Below are 12,556 nucleotides of genomic sequence, written 5' to 3'. Positions count from 1 at the left end.
GGCGACCGTGTAGATGTAAGACTGAAACGGCTGAGATATATCGAGGGCTTCAGGCCAAAGGGGCGTATACGCAAAAATGCCATTTTTCGTTTTTAACGGCATCGTATTCGTCTTGTAACAATACGTAAGCACAATTTTTTTCATAATTTTATCATAACAATTAGTTAAGTAAATAATTAAAAAATCATTTGGCGTATAACAGACAGTCATAATTTTATGTCGTTCCAAAAAGCCGTACTGAAGGCGTATAAGTGATATTTTCATTCAGTCCCCGATATTCATCGGAGTAAAAAGGCGTACGTACATACTTCTCTCATGTGACAGTGCGAACCACCAAATAGTGTCACGCTATATAGGCGTACATACATACGACCATAAACTTTTACCAACTATCCTCAAAGTGCGTCGCGGCAAAGAGGCGTATGAACATACGACCGTACAAAAATTACGTTGGCCTTCAAATAATGCCGGGCCAAAGGGGCGCGAAGACAGCGTCCTTGATTGCCGCATATTGCTATCCCTTTCTGTCAAGCGGGTAAGCGCACTAGGGCCTCCTGTCTCTCAGTCAGTGTCTAGTGCGTTACAGTATGGCATGCATCTCGTGCGAATAATAACAATAAAGTGGAGCGCTCTGATGCTGATGGCTCTGCCCTGGGCATTCAAGAATGACGTGGGCGGCTGTCTCCTCTGCCTCCAAGTACTCTCTGCAGAGGGGGCTATCTGTAACACGTAGTGTTAGTAGGTGTTTGTTTAGTGGGGTGTGGCCGGTTATGGCCCCAGTCAAAAGCCGGACCTGTGGCCTCTTCAGCTGTCTCAGCCTCCTCGACAAACCGGGGTCGATTTTCAGGAGGGCTTCCTTCGCCTGCCTGCACGTGCCTAGGTTAGACCAGTACGGTTGGTGTTTTACCTTGGTGTTGTGTCGCAGCATGTTCCGGAGCCAGGCATAAGGCAGAGGTATAATTGGCTCCGGTCCTGCCACCCTCAGTTCCGAACATCCTCTCGCCAATATGTCGGCCGCATCGTTCCCTCGCGAGTTGCTGTGTCCCTTGATCCACTGCAGAGTTAAGCTGGTGGTGGTGCTTACCTCTGACAGAGCTTTGTGGCATTTGTAGATTAGCCCTGAGGTCAAAGTATAACTTTGCAGAGCTTGTAGTACTGACCAACTATCTTTCCTTGAGGCGATTGCGTGTGCTGCCATTATGATGCCAATTCTGCTTGGAAGACTGTGTTGTGGGCACCTAGTCAAGTCCTAGTGGTGTTGAGATATGTATGTTTAGGTCCTCTGAGAATACTCCAGCGCCAGTGCCTGACCTTGTCTTTGATCCATCCGTGAAGATTCTCAGCTCTCATGGGTTGAGTCCTTCACGAGGTTCTTCGTGTAACTGTATCTTAATTTCTTGTCGAAGACGAATTGTCTGGGTATCCTGTCAGTCACCGCTTCTATTAGCGGTTCCTTACCTATCGCCTCGTAGAGGATCTCGGTGTGTGGTACCCTAGGTGGTCTCCAGAGATTAGATTTTTTGAGACGTACCGCCGTAGCCTAGCGCTTCCTGTTGTATAAAGAGGTGCAGCGGCGGCAGGCTCAGTAAGGCTTCCAGGGCCGCGGTTGGTATTGTCCTCATGCAGCCCGTGGTCGCCATACAGGCCAACCTCTGGATCCGTTGTAGTTCAGCTTCAACTACGGATAGTGTGGTGCGTGGCCACCAAACTATCGCACTGTAGCTTATTATTGGTCGCATGGCTGCCTGGTAAAGCCATAGAGTTATCTTTGGGGTTAGCCCCCAGGTTCTACCCACTATTCTACGACATTGCCAGATTACGACTGTGGCTTTGTCAATTTTGCCGTTTAGGTGATTGCTCTAATTTAATTTGCTGTCAAGTATTACCCCTAAATACTTTACTTCCGCAGATAGTTGGAGTTCAGTGTCGAACAAGTGTTTGTTGGTGAACATAACCAGCTCAGTTTTGTTGGGATTGTCTGAGAGTTCGTTGTTAAAACACCAGCGTTCCACGATGGCTAGTGCAGAGCGGGTAACATCGCATACCGTACCTGCATGATTGCCGCTCGTCAGTATCACTATGTCGTCAGCATAGCCGATTATGTAATAGTGATTATTGTTTAGTGTGGTGGTCAGGTCATTCACCACAAGGTTCCATAGTAGTGGCGATAGGACTCCTCCTTGAGGGCATCCTTTTGCCATTAATGCCTGCTGTGTTTCGCCCGTCCCGAGTTTGAGGGTTCGTTGGCTCAACATGTTGTTAATTTATCCATTCTGTTATAACTGCATTCGCGCCATGTCTTACCAGTGCTGCTGTAATGCTACTGAACCTAGTCCTGTCGAAAGCCCTTTCTATATCTATGAAGGTTCCTAAGCACATGGATCTGTTTTTGACCGCCACCTCAATTTTACTTACTACTGCGTGAAGTGCCGATTCTGTAGATTTGTCAGGGCTGTAGGCATATTGGTTTGGATGCAAGGGCACATGAATTTGCACCCTCTCTCTAAGGTACCTGTCACACAACCTCTCTAATGTTTTCAACATGAAAGAGGTCAGGCTGATGGGCCTGAAGGATTTGGGGTCCGAGTAGTCGTTTTTACCTGGTTTCGGTATGAAGATAACCTTGACCTCCCTCCATTGCTTCGGCACGTACCGGTGAGCCAGACAGGCGCGCAGAACGATGGTCAGCTTCAGAGTGAGATGCTTCCCGCTCCATTTAAGAAGCGCAGGGAAGATCCCATCCATTCCTGGAGATTTGAAGGAGTCAAAGCGGTTTAAGGTCCACTGCGTGCGCTGCGGGCTGATTACCTCATATGTTTGTAGCCACTCGTCCTCCGTCGGGGTGGTGGTAATTCTTAAGTGTAACATTCCTCTGTTATAATTTGATGGAGACGTAAATGAGTTAAGTTGTTAGCTAAACTACTTTTAGGTTTATTAGTACAGAAGATTTAATATTGTTTCTTTTTATGAAATGACGATAAATGATGTCGTATTTATTTGTTTAGAAGTTTTGATTAATATTTTATTGTTTAAGATAGTTATAATTTTGTTACCAGTGGTACCATTAAAGAAGGAGTAATGTTTATTGTCTGAATACAAGTTTTGATACGTTTTAACTTTAACCTTTTGTTTTAGTTAATGCACTCTAAATTTAATCGTTTGATTGTTTCTTGACTGCTTTTTTAGTAAAGCTGTCATTGTGTTGTCTTAGCAATTTCCATGCATCCTTTACTACCAATTTCAATTTTATTCTTTTCTATTAAATCGTTTTGTACTACTCGACTTTTGAGCGACTACCATTTACCTACTATCACAAATAGTAAAAATGATCTTATTGGAATTCAGTTAAGTCAGTTTTCTTAAGTAAGACCACACGTCTTAACTCTAGCTCCCAGCGAAGTGCTAAACGACTGCTATTATAGGCAAAAATCAGAATAAGCGGCGTGATTATCTTTTGAAACACTTCTTATCGTGTGGGTTGTAAGATTGATGTACCTTAAAAACCCTGGTGTTAGAGTTATTGAGTCGCCAAAGGCCTCTGACATGGCTCTCACGACGAGCACCACCGGATAGATAGCAGCCGGGACCAACGACTTTAAACCGTGCCTTCCGAAGCACAGAATCATCTTACTTTTCGGACAATCAGGTGATTCAGCCTGCAATGTCCTAGCCAAACCGGGAATAGTCTCACAAAGTCACAAAGCGACTTTTGCTTGACAGTGTCCCCACCGGGATTCGAACCCGGAACCTCCGAATCGAGAGACAACCGCTCTAACCATTAGACCACGGAGGCTATTGAAACACTGATATGCTCAAAGTGGCAATTCAAAATAGTTACTTACCCAATCGGTAACCAGCTCGAGTCGACATTGCTTAATCTCGTGGACAGTTGTGACACTATCAAAACCATCAGGAATCATTTTAATGGTAAAATCTAGATAAATTTATGAATATTTAGTCAAAATATAATTTGGCGCCCTATTATACGGCCACAAATAAAGGATACTTACACGATAGATTCGTCAGCCCAGACGGGCGTATAAAAATCAGAAAAAATAGAAGAAACTACACAATGATGACTAAATTACTGTAAAATTAAAGTATTTCGCATTATTAACAGTATTTCCTCCTTTCATGATTAAATTATCGAATAGAAAAAAAAATGAATTATACGACCATAAATCTCAAGTATTTTTCAAAAAATTTCAACCTATATGTCGGAAATTATTGTCGTGGTAAAGAGGCGTAACTACATAATTACTGCTTTTTAGAATACGTAGAACGAAACTAGGCATGACACATGAAACAGACAGTAATTTAAATACTCTATGCAAAACTGTAGAACAATCGGTACAATGTAACAAAAGTTATTCAGTTTTTTGTCTCTCCTGAAAAGTAGGGTTCTTGCTTATACGCCCCTTTAGCATGAAGCCCTCGATATTATCGTCTTATGTACGAGCAATCTCTAGGAGTCTGCTGTGGTTTGAGGAGAATAGCGGTCATCAATAAAAAATATTTATGTAATTCATAATTACTTCTCCACGAGCCACATTATGCAGTTGCATTCTACAAAAGTTCATAATCAACTCAACTTTTGTTAATATTTCGTAACCCGCTGTTGAAAGATCTCCATGATAACATTACCACAGAACAGAATAAATAATAGTGATACCGTACAGAAATGACACTACCTACAAAACCGAAGTTTGACAGCGATTCGGGAACGAATCATGTTGTCCCATTCTAATGTTGTCACTATCCAGTGTTGGCCGAACGTTAATTAGAATTGACCGTTAACCATTACAAATTGAACCGTAAAATGTAACCGTCCGTTACGGTTTACGGTTCAATTTGTAATGGTAAATGGTCACTACTAATTAGCGTTTGGCCAACACTGCCAAATATCCCTTTCAAAGGGTTTAGGGTTGTAAAATTTCAAGTAATTATCTTATCTGTGGTTGTGCACGCAAAGGAACGTCAAGTGTTGCCAACCTAATAATTTTATTGCTCGTAGCAATTCCTGAGCCGAGAGCGCCCGAAAAGTCGAGTGTCACCCCACTGACATTACAATATGTAGGGAGTTATTTTATAATATCACCAACTTTTTTTGTGTCACCGAAACACTAATATTATGCAAAGAGCTACTAACTTTAGATACCACTATATTTTATAACGATTAAAAGGAAAGTGGGTGAGCCCTCAACTGTAAATTGATTAAAAAAAAATCGCTTTTAGAACGATTTCTTCTAGGTACTTCTATTTTTGTCTAGTTATGAGAAGTCATACCAAAATGAAAGGGTAAAGAATCGCGCTAATATTCTGTGTAGGTATAGACGAGAGCTATTTAAATTGAGTCTCAGCTGTGAATATATTTACTAATCAATAAAATGTATACAAAACAAAAATTTGTACATGCCAAGTATGCCAACAATTTAAAAAATAATCAAACATGGATGTTAGAACAGACAGAATACCATGTATATTAACGGGACCAAGCATGAGACATATAGAGAAAATTTGGGTATTTTTGGTATCTCACTGATACCTCTAAAATTCCTACCTACTGCTTTTACATCAATTGGTTTCAATATAATTAACAAATCAAAGCTGTTTATTTCTCCAATCATGGAAATAAATGACGCCATATTTTTTTGAAAAGAGACCGAAATTAATGAAACGTCAAACTCGAACAATGCCATATGACTCTTGTTTATGGTAAAAACTGACGTTTCGTAGTTGTACAGTCATTTTACAGGATTTGTGGTTTACGTCTCATTATTGGTGTCAGGTCCATTATACGGGTGTTTACTAAAGGTACGTATGTAGTCAGCTGCAGAAAAATGGTACCACTGCATAGAAGTTTGTATGCACGGGTACCTTTTCTCTGCAGCTACTGTAACAAGAGGTAGCTGCATCACAATTAAACATAAAGAGTGGTATCCAATGATATTAACTCTTAACTATAAAGTTGATACCAAGCGACCATCAAATGGGCTTGTAACTTGTAAACAAAGAATTGTAAATTGAGTAGATATTGTACAAAATTATGTTAAGGCTACAAAAACAACATTAGACAATTTATACATCGCTGGTACGGTATTAAAATTAAATTAAGATTTACAAAACTAAGTGAGCTTAGAGCACGTTTACATTAGACCTTGTTTGCGGCTAACTGCGTAACCATTGTTTAGTGTCAAATACACTACGTTCACACAAAGGTGCGTCTTGTCCAGACCTAGGGAATCCGCCGCGCGCGAGTGCGGACGCATGTTTGATAGAGATCGCGGGCCTAGTGTTTAGTTTTTTGGCCAATCCTATTAACAGCGTATTCGTATAAGAATACAAAGCATTATAAAGTTTAACGCAAAAATTAAAAGACCACGTAGTAAAAAGTCGTTAGAACACTTAGAACCATCTTGAATGTCCAACGGATTTACGGATTAGGTAAAGACTTTATCCCTATAAACAATAGATTCAAATCATAGATAAAGGGCCACTATCTGAAAATTATCATTCAGAGTAGATGCCAGGGGCCTTTTATCAATTATTCGACCTGTAATCGATTATTCATAGAAATAAAGTCAATAATCCGTTGGACCTTGGACCCTCAAGATGGTTTCAATTCTAACGCCTTTTTACTACGGGGTCAAGTACGCTGTGAGGTGGATTGGCAAAAAAGAAAAACGAAACAATATAACAAACGTTACTGTAGTAAGGTTCACATAAAGCGCGCAATCTACAGCAAACATGCATGCGCACTCGCGAGGCATTCGCTGGATCTGGACGCACTTTTATGCGATCGCCATATTGAAACAAGGGGTTGCCAGGCAACCCGTATTTTTTTTACATGCGATGACTTAACTAATGCAGACCCACGTTCGACGTGTTGCCTCTCTGTCACACTTGTAAATTCTTACGTAAGTGTGACAGGGAGGCAACAAGTCGAACGTGGTTCGCGGTAGGCACTCTGACCACGCTAACTTTGCACAAACTTGGCAGTCAGAATACATACATATCCCTATAAGCTCCATACTTCACGGAGCACTTGGCATGAAAACTTAGCGTGGTCCGACTCTAATCGCTGCATTGAAATAATGTTCACACTCAGTGTTGGCCGAACGTTAATTGCAATTGACCATTACACATTACAAATTGAACCGTAACAGACGGTTACAGTTTACGGTTCAATTTATAATGGTTAATAGTCAATTGCATTAACGTTTCAACTGGCCAACACTGTTCACACTTAGGCCGCATACTGTGAGTGTAAACGCGCCCTTATGGTTAACAAAACTAACAAAAATAATCGGAAAATCTTAAAATTATTGCTAAATCATTATTTATCTAGGCGATAACGTGTAACAATTTTTGTACATATTTTAAGCTTCCAAGTGAAAATTTTAATAATATGGCTACTACGAAAGCACTAACTCTTTAGTTCATTTTTAAATTTTTGTTTGAATTTTCTGTTTCTTCATTCGCTGTCTTTGTCACTCGAGTGCATTTTTAACGCCGTCTTTCGCGGCTGAGTGTAACGGCACTATACGTACCTATACGAGTGGCAGAGACACAAATAAAAGTCAATGTACGATTTTATCCCTCCTCGGCGACAGACCTTTAAATACAGGGTGCCTTTTTTACTGCCTATTGTTTTCGAGCATTGGATTTTTCAATTTATTTAGACTAAAATGCAGGCTTTACGTTAAATAAATGGTTTTTCTACTCGTCGACTGTTATGGTTGAATTAAGAATTCGTATATCAAACTATAATTGCGTACTTTTCATGAAAGGGCTCACAACTCAAATATAATATTCATTTCGATACGCTGTAGTCAACTATAAAAAAATACCAATCACGTGTCGCCGCGCTTCATTTAAACGGGGGACGAGCGGGCGGGGGGTCGCGCGTTTATATCTTTTGTACTACATTTTGTCTACTGAGATACTTACCAATTTACATTTATTTAGGTTTTATACTAATAAAAGTATTATTTTAGGTGACTCGTAGAAAAAGTATTGTATACGATAGTGATATAATCCAGCTTTTAAGTCGAGCACCGTATTTAGGCAACGAAGCTTGCTGAGTTGCCTAAGTAAGGTACGAGATTGTATAAAATGCTATTGAGTTTGAGCTTCCGTAGTAGCGCTTATAGAAAACTCATTGTGATAGAGTTAGATGCTATGATATTCTCATGTAATAGAAAAATGCTAAACTGGACACTAATTCAACAAATGTATAGAAAATAACTAAGAAATATACAGTCTCCGACGCAGAGTATTAAAGCTAACTGTTCTTATGATATTTTGCAATGAGTATTGTGTCTATCTACAAAGGAAGATTTACAGTGCGTACAGTGCAGTACAGTTAAAGTTGGTTGTGCTTTATACCTAGTTTTTGTAACTGAGCATTTCTTAAAATTAATAAGTTTAATTTAAACCAATAATCGGTGACAAATGGCATTTATGATTATTTCATTTTGTTGAAGGACATAAAACATACGTTGATATATACAAATGTATTTTTTTAATACCTAGGAAAAAGTACTGCCTAACTTTTTATTAATGCCGTTTTCATATTTTGGAAAATGCCTACGGTTAGTAAGTTTTTTTTTTCAATTCGATCTTATTTCAATTCAGGCTCACTAGACCCCAACCTAGGTTAAAAAAAGTTAGGATAGGCTTTCTAAATTTATTTCAGCGTACAAGAAAAATATCTGAACACTGTCTTAACCACCATTAAAAAAATACATTCTGTATGACTTTCGACTTTTTTTTTGTAACGTCATTAAACTTAACGTCGTCAAAATTACATAAACATAAATATCAATAATTCAGCAGTGAAATATTAATATAGAAAAGCTTCTAATATATTTATAATTGTTGCAACAAGAAATATATCACAACCATTCACATCATTTTGTAGATCTAATAAGCAAATCATCTGTTTTGCATTCAACGTTTTTCTGCCGTTCAAAATTGAACAAAACAAAGTTAGCTTTATTTACAAATTCTAATATAAAATGTTTATTTCAAAAATTACCCTCTCCCCACACTAACAATTAATACGAGTACGTGCCGATTTGAACTAAAAAAAACCATAAAAATCATAATATAAAATAAGTAGGTATGCTTCAGGGCAAGTGTATAAAAAGTGTTTATATATTTTGTTCAAACTAAAAATCTTGTCCTTTTACGATTTATTTTTTAGCAGTAACTACAGAAAATGACAGTTTTCCAATAGAAAAACGTTGAATTAAAGTCTTCATTATAACGCCTAAAACTAATTAGAGTAACGCAAATAGGTAAGCATAATATTCATCCCTTCCACATTTAATTTAACGAGGGTGTAGGGGGTGAAAAAAATGTTTTCGTGGCAAAAAAGATGAAATACGCTACAACATGTTAATTGAATGTGCGTTTCTAAGTTATAAAGGCTACAAAATGTATATTTACAAGAAAACCGATTTGAATGCCATAAACAAAATAATACAGATGATTTCAACCGTTAAAAAAGGCGCAAAATTCAAAATCACTAATGGCTCCTCTATACGATGGCCCAGCGCGGGATCAGCGAAATGGCCATACGATGGTTGAAACCGTGTTCGAGCACGCACTGTGGAATGGCCCACGTGTAGATACAGTACTGCCATCACTGGCCCACTACTTTTGATGTACGGACGAAAAACCGACACCGCGGCCATCCCATCGCCACCCCGCCGCGCCATAAGCCATCCAACACCACTATGCTCTCCACACGCTGGCCCATCTCAGTGGCCCAGTAAGATGGCCCATCGTATAGAGAAGCCATCATAGGTTCCGTACCATTTTTTTTATTTGCAGTCTTTTTTGTAACGAAAATATTTGGTCTGATTACGGTAGGTTTAATCTGGCAAATTAGTTATTTATCAGTAGAAAAGGCGCGAAACAATTTTTATCAATTTATTTGTTTTATAATTATTTTTCTTTTGATTGCGCGTACATTTTTAAAATTTGCCCACTCTTTCTATTCTTCTTCTATCTATCGTTATCCCGGCCTTTGCCAGGGTCCGGGGACCTACCGCGAAAACCGAAATTCGCAAATTGCGGGCATTTTTCTCTCTTACTCTCACTAAGACGTAATTAGAGTGACAAAGAAAAATTTTCGCAGTTATAGCCCCGCTTTCCTACTTGCTTTCCTCCATTTTGCGCGATCCTGGGCGACCTTTCATGTAAGCCCGTTTGTGTTCATATCTGCTTTCACTCGAGACATCGCTATTTATAGATTAAATTAATTTGCCAGATCTAAATTATTATTTTAAAATATGCATAGTGTTTGCAAGAAATTAAATTTAGTATCTACATCAAAAATATTTGAAATGTTTATTATGAAATAGGGATTTTGTAGAGGTAATATAACTTTAATTTACCTATGGAAATAAATGTAGGCTAGGTATTCTAAGATTAATATATAGCTCATTCTATATTATTTTTCTGCTAAATTGCATCTCATAACTAGGATTGCATGAAAAGTTAGGCGATTTGGGACTATCTATGATATATTATGTGTAATCATTATATGTGATTGATATTTGGTTACCTATTTATATAAATATCTGTTTACTAGATATCTGATGAACTCTTCTTAAAAACATTTTGATTATTTATTAGCAGAATTAGAAACTGTAACCTGTAGACTTAAAAACATATATTTACTAATAGTTTCAATGAATGTATCAAGTAGGTATGTATATTTTTAACTTCTGCATGGATCCTAAATATTAAACCAGCTACATCTTTTTAAATCGTCACGAGTAAACTTCAAATGTCTAGTAAACAACGTCAATCATAACATGTGTATTTATAAATACAAAATACGAGAGGTACAAAAAAATTACATCAAAACTCGCAGGCACAAAAAACAAAATTGACAGCATACAGTACGTGAAAGGGCTTAGTTACTATTTCTATTTTTTTTACTAATTAATTTGACCAAAGAAGAATAAAAATTAATTAGAGATTCAAAACAATGTAAACAATAGAGTGTCAATCATTAGGCCAATGACCAATGAGGTACAATAATCAATATAAACATATGGGATCTATGGCATTATATCATTGGCTGAACGACTGAGCCGTGTTATTATTTTTTTTTAAGATTTATACAATAAGGACCAAGCAAAAAAGCCGTAACACACGGGTGTATAGGACCGCGACCTTGGTCCGGTCAAAATATCTCTTTCTCCTACTCACTTACAGCTGCATGCTTAACGGACGTATGGAGGACTACCTTACGCACGATCGAACAAGTCTTGGACCGGACCAAGGTCGCGGTCCGGTGCAGCTGTCTGTAGGCACTTTAACTCTGAACAGACTGTAGTCACAGAGTGCGAAGTACCATCATAGTGAAATAATTATGAAATTATGACGTCAACACTTCCACATCTGTCACGTCAATGTTGGTGCAAAGTCATAGCTGTAACAGACAAGCATGCCGCGAACTTGGTCTTTTCTGAGGCCTGTTCGATCGAATGTAAGGTGGTCCGCCGTACGTCTGTTAAGGACGCAGGTATAAGTGAGTGCGACATAGATATTTTGACCGGACCAAGGTCGCTATCCTGTACGCCCGTCTGTTAAGGCGTTTAGCTTGGTCCTAACTTGTATGCATATAGCGTTAGGGTGTGCTGACGCTGAGTCCATAAACATTTAAACCCTGCCTAAGTTTTTATTCCACTTTGGTTTTATCTAAGCCTTACATAATTATAATTAAGCTATGTTACAGTTGTAGACATGACAGAATCATCTCGGTATGATGTAGTGTAGAATGACAGCTGTCAGGATGATGATGGTGGGTGAAGGTAGCCTCTGGAGGGGCTGGGCATTGGTTTGATCTTGACATTCACCTGGATAGGATAGGATAATTTAATATATAATTTAATGGTACTGATGTAGTAATACATTATCGAACTATTATTCAACTACCGACTATCGGTAGGTTCGTGGAAAAAAATGATTTTTATAGCTGCAGTTACCAACTGTCGTTCATCCTTATTAACTAGCTGATAAAGTTTAGTTTACAGTATCAGCGCCTGGCACTAAAATACCTTTGTTAACGACACCAATCATGGGACATATAAGAGAAAATTTTGAGTAGGTATTTATGATATTTCACAGACATCTGTACAATTTCTACCGCTTTATGATTTAAACGTTAAACGTCCAATTCGTCTTTTATAATTTCTATGTACTATAAAATCTACTGCAATTGGTTTCAATATTATTAACCAATTAAAACTATGGTTTTTTGCTCCAGTCATGATATGTACCTATGGCGCCTTTAATTTTCAAACTAACAAATATCAATGAAAAATAAACTTAAGCAGCTCTTTGGCTCTTGTGTATGGTAAAATGTTGCCAGCGATTATAAACTGATGGTAAATACTTGTTTTACAGGATTCATCTATATCATCCCATTATAGGTGCCTGTTCCATTATAGGGGTGTTTACTATAAAAGTATCCACTCATTCGAACTTGACAGAATTCTTTTAGTTCCTGGTGCCGTGTGTTCATCTGACTGAT

The 12,556-nt window shown here is 38.3% G+C and overlaps 1 protein-coding gene across 1 annotated transcript in view; it reads right to left on the bottom strand.

Annotated features, from left to right (window-relative positions):
* Positions 1-3,951: 3,951 nt before the first annotated feature.
* Positions 3,952-12,556, bottom strand: part of LOC133519631 (uncharacterized) — a 189,596-nt gene continuing 180,991 nt past the window's right edge. The window contains exon 12 of the mRNA XM_061853670.1: positions 3,952-11,879. Within this exon, the coding sequence (XP_061709654.1) occupies positions 11,776-11,879 (104 nt within the window). The 3' untranslated portion in view covers positions 3,952-11,775. The remainder of the gene's footprint in view (positions 11,880-12,556) is intronic.

Source organism: Cydia pomonella, chromosome 7, assembly GCF_033807575.1.
Source record: "Cydia pomonella isolate Wapato2018A chromosome 7, ilCydPomo1, whole genome shotgun sequence".
Lineage (NCBI taxonomy): Eukaryota > Metazoa > Arthropoda > Insecta > Lepidoptera > Tortricidae > Cydia > Cydia pomonella.
Note: the sequence above shows the minus strand (reverse complement) of the source record. Positions and strands in the feature narration are given on the sequence as shown.